The sequence below is a fragment of the Phoca vitulina genome, unplaced genomic scaffold (genome assembly GCF_004348235.1).
Source record: "Phoca vitulina isolate PV1807 unplaced genomic scaffold, GSC_HSeal_1.0 scaffold51, whole genome shotgun sequence".
Lineage (NCBI taxonomy): Eukaryota > Metazoa > Chordata > Mammalia > Carnivora > Phocidae > Phoca > Phoca vitulina.
The window spans coordinates 360,108-379,439 of record NW_022589754.1 but is presented as its reverse complement, the minus strand read 5'-3'; the positions used below and the strand labels follow the sequence as shown (position 1 = coordinate 379,439).

General features: G+C 38.0%; 1 protein-coding gene and 1 long non-coding RNA gene across 2 annotated transcripts in view; one reads left to right on the top strand and one right to left on the bottom strand.

Moving 5' to 3' along the window:
* Positions 1-19,332, top strand: part of LOC116621897 — a 77,776-nt gene that overhangs the window by 32,824 nt on the left and 25,620 nt on the right. The gene's annotated exons all lie outside the window — the stretch shown is intronic.
* On the bottom strand, positions 7,344-7,670 carry LOC116621896 (cytochrome c oxidase subunit NDUFA4-like). Its single transcript, XM_032387920.1, has one exon. It carries the CDS (start codon positions 7,587-7,589, stop codon positions 7,344-7,346), a length of 246 nt encoding a protein of 81 aa, XP_032243811.1. The 5' UTR covers positions 7,590-7,670.

Here is a 19,332-nt window from a genome sequence, read left to right as displayed (position 1 = left end):
CTCATTGATAATAATACATTAAGGTAGAGGACTTTAACATCCCACTCCCAGCAATGGACAAATCACTGAAACATGCTTAGAAGATCAACAAGGAACCAAGGGCTATGAATGACACACTGGAACAGATGGACTTCACCAATATATTGAGAGTATTTCATCCTAAAAAGAACAGTGCTATGAAACTTGAAGTAAATCACAACAAAAAAATTTGGAAAGACCACAAATACATGGAGGTTAAAGAACATCCTACTAAGGAATGAATGGGTTAACCAGGAAGTTAAAGAAGAGATAAAAAAAAAAAAAGTACATGGAAGCAAATGAAAATGAAAATACAATAGTCCAAAGCCTTTGGGATGCAGCAAAGGCAGTCCTAAGAGGGAAGTATATAGTAATGCAAGTCTTCCTCCAGAAGCAAGAAAAATCTCAAATACACAATGAAACCTACACCTAAAGGAGCTGGGAAAAGAACAGCAAATAAAGCCTTATCTAGCAGGAGAAGGGAAATAATAAAGATTAGAGCAGAAATCAATGATATAGAAATGAAAAAATCAGTAGAACAGATCAATAAAATTAGGAGCTGGATCTTTGAAAGAATTAACAAACTTGATGAACCCCTAGCCAGATGTACCAAATAGAAAAGAGAAAGGACGCAAATACGTAAAACCATGAATGAAAGAGGAGAGATCACAACAACACTACAGATATACAATTATAAGAGAATATTATGAGCAATTATATACCAACAAATTAGGCATTATGGAAGAAATGGATAAATTCCTAGGAACATACAAACTACCAAAATTGAATCAGGAAGAAATAGAAAATCTGAACAGACCCATAACCAGCAATGAAATGGAATCAGTCATCAAAAATCTCCCAACAAACAACAGTTCAGGGATGGATGTCTTCCCAGTGGAATTCTACCAAACATTTAAAGAATTAATACTTATTCTTCTGAAGCTGTTTCAAAAAATAGAAATGAAAGGAAAACTTCCAAACTCCTCCTATGAAGCCAATATTACCTTGATTCCAAAACCAAAGACCCCACTAAAAAAGAGAATTACAGACCAATATCCCTGATGACTATGGATGCAAAAATTCTCAAGATGCTACTAGCTAATTGAATCCAACAGTACATTAGAAGGATTATTCACCATGATCAAGTGGGATTTATTCCTGGGCTGCAGGGTGGTTTAATATTCACAAATCAATCAACATGATACACCACATTGATAAAAAAAAGGATAAGAACCATATGATCCTGTCAATAGATGCAGAAAAGGCATTTGACAAAATTGAGCATCCTTTATTGAAAAACCCTCAAGAAAGTAGGGATAGAAGAAGCATACCTCAACATCATAAAGGCCATATATGAAAGACCCACAGCTAATATCATTCTCAATGGGAAAAAACTGAGAGCTTTCCTCCTAAGGTCGGGAACCCGACAGGGCTGTCCACTCTCACCACTATTATTTCACATAGTACTGGAAGTCCTAGCCTCAGCAATCAGACAAAAAAAAAAAAAAAAAAAAAGAAATAAAAGACATCCAAATAAGCAAGGAAGAAGTAAAACTTCCACTATTTACTCTATGTAGAAAACCCAAGGGGGCACCTGGGTGGCTCAGTTGATTAAGCATCTAATTCTCGGTTTGGGCTCAGGTCATCACCTCAGGGTCGTGAGATCGAGGCCTACGTCAGGTTCCATGTTCAGCGTAGTCCACTTGAGAATTTCTCTCTCCCTCTGTCCCTTCCCCTCCACTCTAACTCTCTCTTTCTAAAAATAAATAAAATCTTTTAAAAAAGAAAACCCAAAAGACTCCACAAATAATTGCTAGAACTGATTCATGAATTCAGCAAAGTTGCAGGATATAAAATCGATGCACAGAAGTCTATTGCATGTCTATACACCAATAGTGACGCAGCAGAAAGAGAAATGAAGGAATCAGTCCCATTTACAATTGCGCCAAAAAACATAAGATGCCTAGGAATAAACCTAACCAAAGAGGTAAAAGATCTATACTTTAAAAACTATAGAACACTTATGAAGGAAATTGAGGAAGACAGAAAAAGATGGAAAAACATTCCATGTTTATGGATTGGAAGAACAAATATTGTAAAAATGTCTATACTACCCAAAACAAGCTATACATTCAATGCAATCCATATCAAAATAACACCAGCTTTTCTCATAGAGTTAGAACAACTCTAATATTTGTATGGAAACAGAAAAGACCCAGAATAGCCAACACAATCTTGGAAAAGCAAAACTGGCAGCATCACAATTCTGGACTTCAAACTGTATTATAAAGCTGTATGACAGTATGGTACTGGCACAAAAATAGACACATAGATCAATGGAACAGAATAGAGAACCCAGAAATGGACCTTCAGTTCTATGGTCAGCAATCTTCAACAAAGCAGGAAAGAATATCCAATGGAAAAAAGACAGTCTCTTCAACAAATGGCGCTGGGAAAATTGGACAGCCACATGCAGAAGAAAGAAACTGGACCACTTTCTTATACCATACAAAAAGATAAATTCAAAATAGATGAAAGACCTAAATATGAGACAGGAAAACATCAAAATCCTTGAGGAGCACACAGGTAACAACCTCTTTGACCTTGGCCACAGCAACTTCTTGCTAGACATTTGTCCAGAGGCAAGGGAAATAAAGGCATAAATGAAGTATTGGGACTTCATCAAGACAAAAATCTTCTGCACAGAAAAGGAAACAATGAATAAAACTAAAAGGCAACCAATGGGATGGGAGAAGATATTTGCAAATAAGATATTGGATAAAGGGCTAGTATCCAAAATCTATAAAGAACTTATCAAACTCAACACCCCCAAAATAAAAAGTCCAGTTAAGAAATAGGCTGAAGATATTTCTCCAAGAAGACATACCAATGGCTAGCAAACATATGAAAAAATGCTCAACATCACTCATCATCAGGCTAATACAAATGAAAACCACAATGAGATACCACCTCACAGCAGTCAGAATGGCTAAAATTAAAAATTCAGGAAACAACAGATGTTGGTGAGGATGTGGAGAAAGGGAACCCCCTTACACTGTTAGTGGAATGCAAACTAGTGCAGCCACTCTGGAAACCAGTATGGAGGTTCCTCAAAAAGTTAAAAATAGAACTTCCCTACGACCCAGGAATTTAACTACAAGGTATTTATCCAGAGGATACAAAAATAGTGATTTGAGGGGGCACATGCACCCCAATATTTATAGCAGCACTATCTATAATAAGCAAAATATTGAAAGAGCCCAAATGTCCATCAATAGAAGAATGGATAAAGAACAGATGGTATATATATATATATATATATATATATATAATGGTATATAATTCAGACATCTAAAAGAATGAAATCTTGCTATTTGCAATGATATGGATGGAACTAGAGTGTATTATGCTAAGTGAAATAAGTCAGAGAAAGACAAATACCATATGATTTCACTCATATGTGAAATTTAAGAAACAAAACAGATGAACATAGAGAAGGGAAGGGAAAGTAAAATAAGATAAAAACAGAGAGGGAGGCAAATCATAAGAGACGCTTAACAATATGCAACAAACTGCAGGTTGCTAGAGGGATGGTGGGTGGTGGCATGGGATAAATGGCCAATGGGCATTAAGGAGGGCACTTGATATGATGAGCACTGGGTGTTATATGGAACTGATGAATCACTAAATTGTACCCATAAACTAATAATACACTGTATGTTAACTAAATTGGATTTAAATAAAGAAAGAACTACAAAATAAAATAAAAATGTAAATATTTTGTAGAATTTGCCTTTGAAGCCATCTGGCCCTGGACTTTTGTTTGTTAGGAGATTTTTGATTAATGATTCAATTTCTTTGCTGGTTATTAGTCTGTTCAAGTTTCTATTTCTTCCTGTTCCACTTTTGGTAGTTGATATGTTTCTAGGCATTTATCCATTTCTTCCATGTTGGCCAATTTGTTTGCATAGAGTTTTTCATAATATTGTCTTATCCTTGTTTGTATTTCTGTGTTCTTGTTATTTCTCCTCTCATTTGTGATTTTATTTATTTGGGTCCTTTCTCTTTTCCTTTTCATAAGTCTGGCTAGGGGTTTATCAATTATATCAAGTTTTTCAAAGAAAAATCTGGTTTCATTGATCTGTTCTACTGTTGTTTTTTGTTTTGTTTTGTTTTAGTTTCTATATCATTTATTTCTGCTCCAGTGTTTATTATTTCCATTCTTCTGCTGGTTTTAGGCTTCACTTGTTATTCTTTGTCTAGCTTCTTTAGGTGTAAGGTTATGTAGTTTATTTGAGATTTTTCTTGCTCCTTGAGGTAGGCCTGTATTGCTATATACTTCCCTCTTAGGACCACTTTTGCTGCATCCCAAAGGTTTTGGAGTATCATGTTTTCATTTTCAATTCTTCCATGTATTTTTAAATTTCTTCTTTAATTTCCTGGTTGACCTATTCATTCTTTAGTAGCATGTTCTTTAACCTCCATGTATTTGTGGTCTTTCCAAATTTTTTGTTATAATTGACCTCAAGTTTCCTAGTGTTTGGTCAGAAAATATGCATCAGGGTTGCCTGGGTTGCTCAGTTGGTTGAGCATCTGCCTTCAGCTCAGGTCATGATCCTAGGGTCCTGTGATTAAGAGGAGTCTGAGTCGGGCTCCTCTTCTCCTCTCCCTGCTTATGCCTTCTCTCTCTCTCTCTCATGAATAAATAAAATCTTAAAAAAAAGAAAATATGCATCTTATGATCAATCTTTTTGTACTTATTGAGGTCTGATTTGTGACCCAGTATGTGATCTCTTCAGGAGCAGTCTCAAGTGCACTTGAAAAAATGTGTATTCTGCTGTTTTAGGATGAAGTATTCTGAATATATCTGTTAAGTCCATCTGGTTCGGTGTCATTCAAAGCCATTGCTTCCTTGTTGAGTTTCTGCTTAGATGGTTTGTCCATTTATGTAACTGGGTGTTAAAGTCCCCTACAATTATTGTATTATTATCAAGGAGTTCCTTTATGTTTGTTATTAATTGTTTTACATATTTGTATTTTCTAAGTTGGGGGCATCAATGTTTACAATTGTTGTTAGATTTTCTTGTTGGATACTCCCCTTTATTATGATATAGTGCCCTTCATGTCTTGTTACAGTCTTTGGTTTAAAATTTAGTTTGTCTGATATAAGTATTGCTGCTCTGGCTTTCTTTTGACATCCATTTGCATGATAAATATTTCTGTATCACCTCACTTTCAATCTGCAGGTGTCTTTGGGTCTAAAATGAATCTCCTGTACGCAGCATATAGATAGGTCTTGTTTTCTTATCCATCCTGACACCCTCTGTCTTTGATTGGAGCATTTAATCTGTTTACATTCAGAGTAATTATTAATAGATATGTATTTTGTGCCATTTTATTAATTGTTTTGTCATTGTTTCTGGAGATTTTCTATGTTCCTTTTTAGTCTTTTTTGCTTTTAGTCTTTCTTTCCCACCCAAGGAGTCCCCTTTAATATTTCCTGCAGGACTGGTTTAGTGGTAAAGAACTCCCTTAATGGGCGCCTGGGTGGCTCAGTTGGTTAAGCGACTGCCTTAGGCTCGGGTCATGATCCTGGAGTCCCTGGATCGAGTCCCGCATCGGGCTCCCTGCTCAGCAGGCAGTCTGCTTCTCCCTCTGACTCTCCTCCCTCTCATGTGCTCTCTCTCATTCTCTCTCTCAAATAAATAAATAAAATCTTTAAAAAAAAAAAAAAGAACTCCCTTAATTTTCATTTGTCTGGGAAACTCTTTATCTCTCCTATTCTGAATGATAGCCTGCTGGATAGAGTATTCTTGGCTGCATATTTTTCCTGCTCAGCATGTTGAATATATCATGCCACTTCTTTCTGGCTTGCCATGTTTCTGTAGAGAGATTTGCTGCTAGCCTTATGTGTCTTCCCTTGTGAGTTAGGGACTTCTTTTGTCTTGGTGATTTTAGGAGTTTTCTTTTCACTATAGTTTGCAAATTTAACTACAATATGTCTTGGTGTTGACCTGATTTTGTTGATTTTGATGGGATTTCTCTGTGCCCCCTGGATTTGGATGTATGTTTCATTCTCCAGATTAGGGAAGTTATCAGCCATAGTTTCCTCAAATAAACCTTCTTCCTCTTTTCTCTCTCTTCTTGTCCTGGGACTCCTATGATACAAATGTTGTCACATTTGATGGAATCACTGAGTTTCCTAAGTGTAGTCTCATGATCCAATATTTTCTTTTCTCTCTTTTGTTCAGCTTCATTATTTTCCATAATTGTTTATTGTATATCACTTATCTGTTCTTCTACTTCTTCCTTCCCTGTGGTCTTTACATCCAGTTGGTTTTGAATCTTAGTTATTGCATTTTTCATTTCAGCCTGATTTTCTTTTTTAGCTCTTTTATATCTGCAGTGAGAGTCTCCCTGATGTCTTCCATGCTTTTCTCAAGCCCACTAGTGTCCTTATGATTGTTGCTTTAAATTCTGGATCAGGCATATTACTAATATCTGTTTTGATTATATCCCTGGTCATGACCTTTTCTTCTTTCTTTTGGGATGAATTCCTCAATCTTGGCATTTTGTCTAGGTCTGTGTCTTTTTCTGTAAGTTAGAAATGCCTGTTATGTTTCCTGATCCTGAGAGTTATGGCTTTATTAAAAAGAGATCATATAGTGTCCAGGGCCTGGCTCTTCAGGGAGTGTCTCTGGTGGGTCCCGTGTGCACTCTCCTACTCTGTTTTGGCTGCTGTATCCCTCAGGTCAGTCGTCTTTAGAGGTTCTCATTGCCTGCATTTGGAAGTGTTTGGACCATGGCCAGAGTGTGGTGATTTTTTAGGTGTGTTCTGGTCTGCTCGTTAAAGGAGACTTTATGTTATTTCCACTAGAACTGAAGCTTTGCAGAATTCTGTGGTCAGTAGACATGGTACATGCAGGGGTTTTTTCTGGTCTCTGGGAAAAGGGCCCACTGCATGGGTTTTTAGTCACACTTGCCCAAGAAAAGCAGTACCAGCAGAACACAGAATGGTGGGACTTGGTGTAAGCAAGTTAGGCAGCAGTGTTGGTGGTGTGCTGTTTACTAAGTTGGTTTATGCTGAGGTGTGGATGAGGGAAATGGTTCCAGCCAGCTCCTTTGTTCCCAGGGAGGGGAGTCTGTTTGTTTGTTTTTTTTTTTTTCCAAGTTTCAGATATTTATTATTCAGTGAAAGCCCCAACACAATACACCAACATGATTTCGTGCATTTAGAGGGGAAATATTTCCTGGTAAGTGGAAAATTGCACAGATGGCTTCTGGAAGACCTTCATTCTAAGCACCTTTATAGTGAAACGTTTTATTTAGAAGTCTGGACCTTTCTTCAGTTTGCTGTAATCTACATTTACTGAGTAGAACCTGTATTTATCATTGGGACCCAGTTTGTTCCAGGGTTCTGGGTTATTCTTCCTATCCCAACTGACATCTGGATTGAACAATGCCAGGCGCAAGGCATACAGTGCTGCTCCAGTACCTCTTGCCCCGATAAATACGAGGAGGGGGATCAAGCTCGGATGCTTTTTGGCCTGACCGATGATCTGGTGTAACATGGTTGTGGCAGAGGCCTCCTGTCCAGGAGAAGAAAAAACCAAACGTGGAACTCCTGGGCCGGGGAGTCTGTTTTTAAAGCTCTCAGGGAACCACTTTTAGAGGAGCAAATAACTTCCCCTTGTGCATCCCAGGCATTTTTAGGATCGCTGTTTTCACATTGTCTCTGGGTTGCTTGCCTGCCCGGAGCAGCACAGTGCACCTTGGGCTCTATCTTAGCCACTCATTCTGATTTTTAAAATTCCAAACATCAGGGATCTGGTGTGGCAGGGACCTGCACTGGTCCTCTGGGAAGGGTTTCACTGCCCTGGGACTGATGCAGGTTTGATCCAGTCACCCCAGAGCACAGGAGCAGGGGATTTGGAACAGAGCAGGCTAAACAGCCTGTGTCCCATTTAGATGCCTTCAGCAGGTGTCTCTGCACCTATGCTGAGGGGCGGGGGAGGGAAATGACACCCGACTGTTCTTTTGTCCCTAGATAGGCAATGTCACCTCTCACATAGGTGCTCCAAAAAGTATGAATAGTCTCTCCCTGTGCATCTTAGGCAATCTTCAGATTGTGCAGTCTGCCCTGTGGTGCTTGCCTGCCGCCTCTCCAGGAGTAGGGCAGTGTCCTCTGATCTCTATCCCAGGCAAACCCAGGGACCTCTAAAACTCCAGTCTTTGTGCCCTGCTGGTTGTAAAAATTCTTGAAAATCAGCCCTTCTCATTTTCCCAGACAATAGCTTTGGGGAAGTGTTCTTCTTGTGTGTGTCCATGTGCACTCCACTCTCTCTCACTTTTCTCCATGTCCAGGGCTCCCTCCCCTCCACAGCACCGGTGGTCAGTTTTTCCCCCAAACCACATCTCTGCACCTCCTACCTTCCTCAATATGGCCTCTTCTCTCCAATTGTGCAGTTTGTTCTATCAATTCTCAGGTCGATTTCTTGGGTATTCAGAATGATTTGATAGCTATCTAGAGTGTTCAAGGGACCAGGCAAACCTAGGGTCCTCCTACAGTACTGCCATCTTAGCTCTTCTCTCCCAGCTTTTACTGATTTTGATGGGAGTTCTCTGAGCCTCAGGATCTGGATGCCTGTTTCCTTCCCCAGATTAGGGAAGTTTCCAGCTATTATTTCCTCAAATAGATTTGCTGCCCCATTTTCTCTTCTTATTCTGGGACTCCTATAATATGAATATTATTACATTTGATGGAGTCACTGAGTTCCCTAAGTCTATTCTTGTGTTCCATACTTCTTTCTCTCTTTTCTTCAGTTTCATTGTTTTCCATTGTTTTGTCTTCTGTATCACTTACTTATTCCTCTGTGTCTTGCAGCCTTGTGTTCATTGCATCAAGTATGTTTCCAATTTCAGTTATTGCAGTTTTCATTTCAGACTCATTGTTTTTTAGTTCTTTTATCTCTGGGGTAAGGGCCTCCCTGAAGTCTTCCATTCTTTTCTCAAGCCCAGTCGGCATCTTTATGATTGTTGCTTTAAATTTTCCATCAGGCATGTTACTTATATCTGTTTCACTTAGATTTCTGGCCATGGTCTTTTCTTGTTCTTTCATTTGGGATGAATTCCTTGATCTTGGCATTTTGTCTAAGTCTCTGCCTTTTTCTGTGAACAGCCTTTTCCTGTGTGTTAGATTTCTTTATGAAGAAGAGGTCATATAATGTCCAGAGCTTGGTGCTTCTGGGAGTGTCTCTGGTGTGTATTGTGTGCACTCTGCTGCTGTGTTTTGGCTGCTCTATTTTTCACACCACTCATCTACAAAGGCTCTTTTTACCTGCAGTGGGCAGTGTTTGGTCCTTTGCCAGAATGTGGTGATTTTAACTAGGTGTGCTCTGGTCTGCTTGTTAAATGAGACCTGATACTATTTCCACTAGAACTGAAGCCCTGTAGAACTCTCTGGTCAGGAGATGTGGTGTCAGCAGGGATTACTGCTGGTCTTCTGGGAAAGGGACCCACCACACTGGAACTGAGGCTAGCTTGACCGAGAAGGATGTACCACCAGAGCACAGGGTTGTGGGACTTGATGTAAGCGGGTTAGGCAACCAATGTAGGAGCCATGCTGCTTACTCCAGGTTTATGCTAAGGGGTGAGGGAGGGAAATGGTGCCAGCAAGCTCCTTTGTAGGAGAGGAGAGGCATCTGGAGAGACATCTCTGTGCACGCTGCCTCTCAGGGAAGCACTCTGAGAAGAGGGAGTAATTTTCTGCACTGTGTGTCACAGGCATCTTTCAGATTGCTGTTTCAATACTGTCTGCCTCCAGTTGTTTGCCTGCCTTCTCTCCAGGAGCAGCATAGTGCCCCCTGGGCTCTAACCCAACCAAGCCTGTAGCCTTCTGAAACTCCAGGCTTTAGGGACATGGTGTGGGCAGGGGCCTATGCTGGTCTTCTGGGGAGGGTCCCACCATGCTGGGACTGAGACAAGCTTGACCAAAATGGGCTGTCATGCCAGAGCACAGGGGTGTGGGACTTGGTGTAAGCAAGTCAGGCAGTCAGTGTTGGAGATGAGCTGTGTTTATGCTGAGGGGTGGTTAAAGAAATGTCCCCACAGCAGTGTCTCCCTGAACTCTGCCTCTCAGGGACAAGCTCCAAGAAGAGCAAAAAAATCTCCCCATTTTGTGCCCCAAGCATTCTTCAAATTGTTGTTTCCAGGCCTTCTGCCCTTGGGTTGTTTGCCTGCCTTCTCTCCAGGAGTAGGGCAGCACCTACAGAGCTCTATCCTAGCTAAGCCTGCTGATCTTTAAAACTCCAGTCTTTAAGCCCTGCTGGTTGCAAGAACTCACAAAAATCAGCCCCTCTTGTTTTCCCAGCCATTGGCTTTGGGGAAATGCTCTCCTTGTGCACTTCCCTCTGTGCTCCTGTCTTTCTCACCCTTCTCTGTGACCATGGCTCCTGTACCTCCTCAGCACCTGCAATCTCTCCTTTAAACCATGTCTCCACACTTCTTACTTTCTTCTATGTGTCTTCTTCTCTCCCTTTAGATGTGGAGTTTGCTCTGTCAGTCTTCAGGTTGATTTCTGGGGTATTTAGAATGATTTGATAGTTATCTAGTTGTGTTTGAAGGACGAGGTGAGCCTAGAGTCCTCCATCTTAGATCCTTTACTGACATTTTTAAACTTACATTAAAATTCAGTTTCTTTTAATATACCCTTAATTTCTTTCACATCTCAGAACTGAACGCTTTTACTAATTTATGTTATTGTTTGTGGATTCTGGTGATTTAAAATATATCTTTGTCTTATTTTAAATATCTTATTTTCTCTTTTTTTAGTGCTTTGTATTTATACATCCTGTTAGCATATATCCTATATATCTATGGTAGACCTGGACAGGATAAAGAAGCTTCTGAGAAGTGCCTTTTCTAGGAAGATGTCCCAGGATTTAGTGCTTGAATAGTATGACAACTAATAAAATCATCATTGGAGACACAGCTTCATTATATTTTAATCTTTCTACAGCTGCTTTAGGGAATCCTTTTTAAGCCTACATTTTGTTTTAGAGGCTCTCAAAAATAAAATCATACCTAAATTACCTGTTTAGAGGATTTGTGAGAAAAAGTAGGCAACAGAAAAAAATACTATCATGTTTGTCTAAGTTTTCCAGACATTTCAACCTAGAGCCAAAATCTGTGGAGTGTAGAATAGAAGTTTACTGGAAGGATACAGGAGAAGGAGTTGCAACTGGGCTAAGAAGACTAACATTGTTGTCCTTGGTATAGGTAACTGTTTCCATTTCTGCTGGCATCTGTATCTAATTCTCAAGTGTTTTATTTGTGGTTCAGGCAAAAACACTAATCCTTTCAGATAAGTGGACTAAAGTTCATTGAAAGGGGCAGAAATTAAGTCAAAGTGACTGAAATTACATGTGGGTATAGGTGAGAAAGATTGCACCTGGTTGAAAATGCAGGTGCATGAGGAGCTTGTTTCCGGCCTGACTATTGGATTAGGGCAGTTGTTCTCAAACTTGAATATCAGAATCACCTAGAGGGTTTAAAAAATGGATTTCACTAATCCCCAGAGTTCCTGATTAGATAAATAGGCCTAGGTTGGGGACTAATAATTTGCCTTGGAATTTTGTTGAAAGTTCCCATATAATACTGATGCTGCTGGTCTTGGGACTTTACTTTGAAAACTACTAGAATATAGCAACAATACTAATTACAGACTCCCATCTTCTAGTGGAAATAGAGCTCCTGGTAAAATGCCAGGCTCGCTCAGGATTGTTTTGGGAGGAGATAATATTAAATCTACAATTTGGAGGTTTCAATATCCAAAGCTTGATAGGGCAGAGTAAGTGGGGATTAACATCTCCTGGGCAGTGATATGCTGGAGCCAGTACTTACTGGCTCCTGAGAGACAACAAGCACATCTATTCCCAGCTCCATGTTCAGAAATATCAGGTTGGTAGCTTGAAACCAACCTTGGTGGGAGATTTACACCACACATATTTACCAGCATTCCACGGCCTAAAAGTGATAGTTGGTGCTCATATGTGCATAAGGTTAGATACACTAGAGACCCTAAAAACCACAGACCCTGCTTTTAAGAAGTCACATTCTAAATACAAACAATTATAGCTATCCCATTAAAATTGTGTGGTATTATTCATTTAACAAGCATTTATTGAACCCTTGCCATGTGTCAAGAACTGTAACATGCTGGAGATACAACAATGACCCAGGAAAACCACAGTCCTTACCTTTTTGGAGCTTACACAATTTTTTTTTAAGATTTTATTTATTTATTTGACAGAGAGAGACAGCCAGAGAGGGAACACAAGCAGGGGAGTGGGAGAGGGAGAAGCAGGCTTCCCACCAAGGAGGGAGCCTGATGCAGGGCTTGATCCCAGGACCCTGGGATCATGACCTGAGCTGAAGGCAGACACCTAATGACTGAGCCACCCAGGCACCCCAGAGCTTACACAATTTTAAAGAAAAGATATAACTGTAATGTGAGTGGTTTAACTTAATTCTTTGTTCAAAAACGATTGCAAGTACATTAGCAGCAAAGAGCATAAAATCTTTAAAACTCAAAATAATGAAGAAAATTCCTAATAATTATCTTTACAAACACAGTGGTGTTTAAAAAACAAAATTCAGCCAATTAAGTTTGATGATCTAATTGGCTTTATTAAGTGATTCATGAATAGGGCAGCATCCCATTTAGCATATAGAGAGATGCTCTGAGGAGTTGTACAAAATGGAAGGTTTTTATGAAAAGGAGGCTGGGGCAAGAAGTTATTAGCAAAAGAAAAGAAAGGATCTTTCTTTCTGGCAAGGTCACCTTCCCTTAGGGGGAAGAGCAGGGATCTTATCATGCAGATTACCTCATCTTTCTCGGGGGAGGTAGGGGATAGAGCGGGCCCAGGTGGTGGATTAGCTCTTAGGTACTGACCTGTTGACACTACATTTCTGGGGGAAGTTGAAACTGCAATTAAGTTAAGTATTAAGCCCTTGTTTGGTGACTTGGCCTAACATAAGTGACTCCATCTTGGGCCTATGGTTTTCTTTTTAACAGTGGAATATTGTGATTTTGAAAATTATATTTATCTATTGACATTTATTACATGTTTAATATATTTACTGAAAGTATTTAGTTTAGATACACTTACTGTCTACTTGGATCTAATACTAAATGTATTCAAATTTAGAAACAGTGTGGGTACTTTCTGCTTCTTAGGTAAATGTTCCCTCATTTCCAGTTGCAGAATTCATTGGCTTCATTCTCTATATATTTTTAGAACAGAAAACTTGTGTGCCATATGGTAGAAAACAGAGTTAAAGGAAGGAGACTTAAGGATATTAAAAATATTTACATTTTTGCCAAAGAGTAAACACATATTAATTTCAAGAAGAATGTTTTTAACATGGCTTATTAGTTTTGTCAGTTCTTCTAGTTTCTTTTATTTAGTGACAAATTTTTAAAAGGTAATTATTCAAGGTGGGTTCAGTATAGTAGGGCAATTTATGAGGTAGGTAATGGAGAAGAGGACAGAAGTGGGATTTTAAGGAAGCCCTACCAAGAACATCAATGCTGCCTCTGGGTTATACCCACAGCACCTCTCTCCACTCCATTGCCAGCTAGAACTTGCCAGGTTCCAAAAGGGGTGTGGAATGGGCAAGAGCCTACACTTTTTGGTTGGTGGGTGAATGAAGACATAAAAAAATATAGCCTTTACTCCCAACTCAGGGACTCAGTACTAATTTTTCAATTGCATAATTAACATTACATCCTTTAAGGGCTTCTCATTATATTCTTTTTGTTTGTTTCAGTTTTTATTTAAATTCAAGTAAGTTGGGGCGCCTGGGTGGCTCAGTCGTTAAGCATCTGCCTTCGGCTCAGGTCATGATCCCAGAGTCCTGGGATCGAGCCCCGCATCGGGCTCCCTGATCCACGGGGAAGCCTGCTTCTCCCTCTCCCACTCCCCCTGCTTGTGTTCCCTCTCTGGCTGTGTCTCTCTCTGTCAAATAAATAAATAAAATCTTAAAATAAATAAATAAATAAATTCAAGTAAGTTGATATATAGTATAATATTAGTTTCAGGAGTAGAATTTAGTGATTCATCACTTACATATAACCTCCAGTGCTCATCACAAGTGCCCTCCTCAATACTCCTCACCCATTTAACCCATCCCCCTGCCCACTTCCCCTCCAACAACCCTCAGTTTTTTCTCTATAGTTAAGAGTCTGTTTTTTGGTTTGCCTCTCTCTTTTTCTCCCCTATGTTCCTCTGTTTTGTTTTTTAAATTCCACATATGAGTGAAATTATATGGTATTTTTCTTTCTCTGACTGACTTATTTCACTTAGCATAATATACTCTAGCTCCACCCACATTGTTGTAAATGGCAAGATTTCATTGTTTTTATGCGTGAGTAATATTCCAGTGTATATATATAACACATCTTCTTTATCCATTCATTACTTGATGAACATGTGGACTCTTTCCATAATTTGGCTACTAGTGATAATGGTGCTCTAAACATCGGGGAGCGTGTATTCCTTTGAATCGGTATTTTTGTATCCCTTGGATAAATACCTAGTAGTGCAATTGCTGGATCATAGGATAATTCCAATTTTAACTTTTTGAAGAAACTCCATACTGTTTTCCAGAGTGGCTGTACCAGTTTGCATTCCCATCAACAGTGTAAGAGGGTTCTCCTTTCACTGCAATTTCATCAACATCTGTTGTTCCCTGTGTTCAGTTTAGCCATCCTCACAGGTGTGAGATGATATCTCATTGTAATTTTGATTTGTATTTCTCTGATGATGAGTGATGTTGAGAATCTTTTCATGTGTCTGTTAACCATCTGTATGTCTTCTTTGGAAAAATGTCTATTCTTGTGTTCTGCCCATTTCTTAACTGGAGTATTTGTTTTTTGGGTGTTGAGTTTGATAAGTTCCTTATATATTTTGGATACTAACACTTTATCAGATAGGTTATTTGCAAATATCTTCTCACATTGTGAAGGTTGTCTTTTAGTTTTGTTTGTTTGCTTCACTGTGTGGAAGCTTTTTTATCTTGATGAAGTCCTAGGAGTTCATTTTTGCTTTTGTTTCCCTTGCCTCCAGAGACATGTCTAGAAAGTAGTTGCTATGACCAGTGTCAAAGAAGTTGTTGTCTGTGTTCTGCTCTAGGATTTTCATGGTTTCCCTATTTCACATTTAGGTCTTTCATCCATTTTGAATTTATTTTTGTGTATGGTGTAAGAAAGTGGTCCAGTTTCTTTCTTCTGCATGTGGCAGTCCAGTTATCCCAGCACCATTTATTGAAGAGACTGTCTTTTTTCCATGGGATATTCTTTCCTGCTTTGTTGAAGATTAGTTGACCATATGGTTGTGGGTCCATTTCTGGGTTCTCTATTCTGTTCAATTGACCTATGTGTCAGTTTTTGTGCCAGTACCATATTATCTTGATCATTACAGCTTTGTAATTGAGTTTGAAGTCTGGAATTATGATACCTCCAGCTTTGCTTTTCTTTTTGAAGATTGCTTTGGCTACTCAGGGTCCTTTGTGGTTTCATATAAATTTGAGGATTATTTGAATGAATGGAGCACTGGGTGTTATACGCAAACAATGAATCACGGAACACTACATCAAAAACTAATGATGTAATGTATGGTGATTAACATAACATAATAAAATAAAAAAAAGATTTTTGTCATCCAAAAAAAATAAATTTGAGGATTATTTGTGCTCATTATGAGAAATGCAGGTGGTATTTTGATAGGGATTGCATTAAATGTGTAGATTGCTTTGGGTAGCATAGACATTTTAACAATATTTGTTCTTCCAATCCATGAGCATGCAATGTGTTTCCATTTCTTTGTGTCACCTTCAATTTCTTTCATAAATGTTCTAGTTTTCGGAGTATATATCTTTTACCTCTTTAGTTAGGTTTATTCCTAGGTATCTTATGTTTTTTGGTGCAATTGTAAATGGGATCAATTCCTTGATTTCTGTTTCTTCTGTTTCATTACTAGTATATAGAAATGCAACAGATTTCTGTATATTTGATTCTGTATCCTACAACTTGACTGAATTCGTGAATCAGTTCTAGCAATTTTTTGGTGGAGTCTTTTGGGTTTTCTACATGGAGTATCATGTCATCTGCAAATAGTGAAAATTTGACTTCTTCCTTGCCTATTTGGATGTTGTTTATTTCTTATTGTTGCCTGATTGTTGAGGCTAGGACTTCCAGTACTATGTTAAATAACAGTGGTGAGAGTGGACATCCCTGTCTTGTTCCTGACCTTAGAGGAAAAGCTCTCAGTTTTTCCCCATTGAAGATGATATTAGCTGTGGGTCCTTCGTATATGACCTTTATGATGTTGAGATATGTTCCTTCTGTCCCTACTTTGTTGAGGTTTTTAATCAAGAATGGATGCTTTGTACTTTGGCAAATACTTTTTCTGCATCTATTAAGAGGACCATATGCTTCTTATCCTTTCTTTTATTAATGTCATGTATCACATTGATTGATTTATGAATATTAAACCATACTCACAGCCCAGGAATAAATTCCACTTGGTCGTGGTGAATGATTCTTTTAATGTACTGTTGGATTCGATTTGCTAGTATCTTGTTGAGAATTTTTGCACCCATATTCATCAGGGATATTGGCCTGTAATTCTTTTCTTTAGTGGAATCTTTGTCTGATTTTGGAATCAAGATAATGCTGGCCTCATAGAATGAATTGGAAGTTTTCTTCAATTTCTGGTTTTTGAAACAGTTTGAGAATAGGTATTAACGCTTCTTTAAATGCTTGGTAGAAGTCCCGTGGGCAGCCATCTGGCCCTGGGCTTTTGTTTGTTGGGAAATTTTTGATTACTGATTCAATTTCTTTGCTAGTTATCAGTCTGTTTAAGTTTTCTATTTCTTCCTATTTCAGTTTTGATAGTTTGAATGTTTCTAGAAATTTATGTATTTCTTCCAGATTGCCGAATTTGTTGGCATATATTTTTTCATAACATTCTTTTATAATTGTTTCTATTTCTGTGGTGTTGGTTGTGATTTCTCCTCTCTCATTGGTGATTTTATTTATTTGGGTCCTTTCTCTTTTCTTTTTGTTAAGTCTGGCTAGGGGTTTATCAATTTTATTAATCTTTCAAAGAACCAACTCCTGGTTTCATTGATCTGTTCTACTGGGTTCTTTTGTTTGTTTTTTCTATGTCATTTATTTCTGCTCTAATCTTTATTATTATTTCTCTTCTTGTGCTGCCCCTAGGCTTAATTTGTTGTTCATCACTTTCTATATTACACTATATATCAACTTACTTGAATTTATTTATTTATTTATTTATTTATTTATTTATTTATTTTCTATTTTGAATGTTGAATTGTGGAGATTTTGGATTCTATTATTTTTCCATCATGAATGTTGTTTCCTTTGTTTTAGCAGGTGATTTTTTTTTTAAGTGAGGGTTAGGCTTGAACTTCAAACTTCAAAGTCAGTTCAGATTGGATTTAAATGTGTCTGCGTGTAGGGATTACCCATGAGTTGTCAGTTTGCAATCTCTTGTCTAGAGTGAAGATGGTCTTTAGCTGAGATGGTTTTAGGCTCTCCCATACATGCCTAATTCTGAGGTCAGTCAGAAATGTGGGTGGACAGAGCTTGGGGATCTGCTATATGGTTCTTTTCCTTGTAGGATTCCTCCATCCTCTTCAGCACTCACATTTTCCTGGGTTCAGTTTTCATGTTTTATAGGCCAAAGAGAGATTGCTTGTTTTTTGTTTTTTTGTTTTTGTTTTGTTTTGTTTTGGTTTGGTTTGGTTTGATTTTTTCTGGATGAATTCCAGCCAGTTGTAGACTGCACTTAGCCTCAGGCTAAAAACCTCAGCTTAGGTATTTAGTTGTCACCCCTCCTCCAAGTGAACTTGTACTGCAAACCCAGCAGACACTTATCTTCACTCTCCAGTACATTCATGTTCTTTGTTGTATACCCAGGTTTTATAATTATTTTATGCAGTGGGGTGGAGGTGGAGAGTTGTTAGGTAGGATCTTAATTTATCATACCTGAAAGTGGAACTTTCTGTAGTTTTAAATTTTTAAATGTCAAATTTCAAATAAAAAAATAGAAAATAGTACAATGGATCCTCATATGCCCATCACCAGACTCTATTATTATCAAGATTTGCCTCACTTGTTTCATCTACCTCTTTTTTGCTTTTCTCATTTTTCCTAAATATTTAAAGCAAATCCCAGACATCTCATTATTTCACCTCTACATTCTTCTGTATGCATCTCTAAATACCGCAGATACTCTTATATAACCACAATGCCATTATTATATCTAAAAAATTTAACAATATTTTTTGGTATTATCTAATATTTAGTCCATAAATAAATGTTCCTGATCATTTAAAAATGCATGTTTGCATTAGAATAAAAATAAGATTCACAATTGCATTGGATTGATACTTGTGTGGTCTCTTTGAATCTAGAGCAGTATATTCTCATCACCTTCATTTTCCCTGCCATTGGCTTGTTGGAGTAACCACCTTAGTTGTTTGTATGGAATATTCCACATTGTAGATTTGTCTTTTTCCTTGAGGTGTCATTTTACTTGTTCCTCTATGCTTTATATTTCTATAAATGGAAGTTAACTCTAGAGATTTAATTAGGTTCAAGGTCAACTTCTTGGCAGAGTACTTTGCAGATGGTACTGTGTGCCTGATATCACAGTGTCTGGATAGCCTAACAATTTTCGTATTTCACTCTAAACCAGAAATCACATACTAGTAATGCATAACCAAATCTTGCACATTAACACATTTGAATATAATTATTAGTTGCTACTTCTTGTTTTGTTTGCATTGTTATTTTTCCTAAAGTAATTCAAAGGAAAACAAACATAAAAGCTGTAGTTGTATCTTAATCAAAAGTGGTAAAATGGAAGAACACAATTGCTTCCTGTTTCAGTATAATTTATTTTTACACTAGACATCTCCATTCATTTTTATTACCTGCCAGACCCCTGTAAACACATGAGTTTGTGACTGCTGCTATATATATTCTCCAACCCATCATAGCAAGTACACCAAAACTCTGATCACAAGTATTGAATCCACACTTAGTAGTCAACTAACATTTGCCTAAACCATATACAGTTAGTTTTGGTGTACTGAAAGCACTGTATCACTCACAGCTGAGCTCCAATTTGCAGTTTACATTGTCTGCTTTTTAAGAAATGAGAAAATTAGGGAAATTTTAAAAATATATTTAACCTTCCTATAATCCTGAAAAATAAAATTATC

Bases quoted from the DNA above. Each gene is read 5' to 3' on its own strand.
- LOC116621896 (XM_032387920.1), bottom strand. From the start codon at position 7,589: ATGTTACACCAGATCATCGGTCAGGCCAAAAAGCATCCGAGCTTGATC.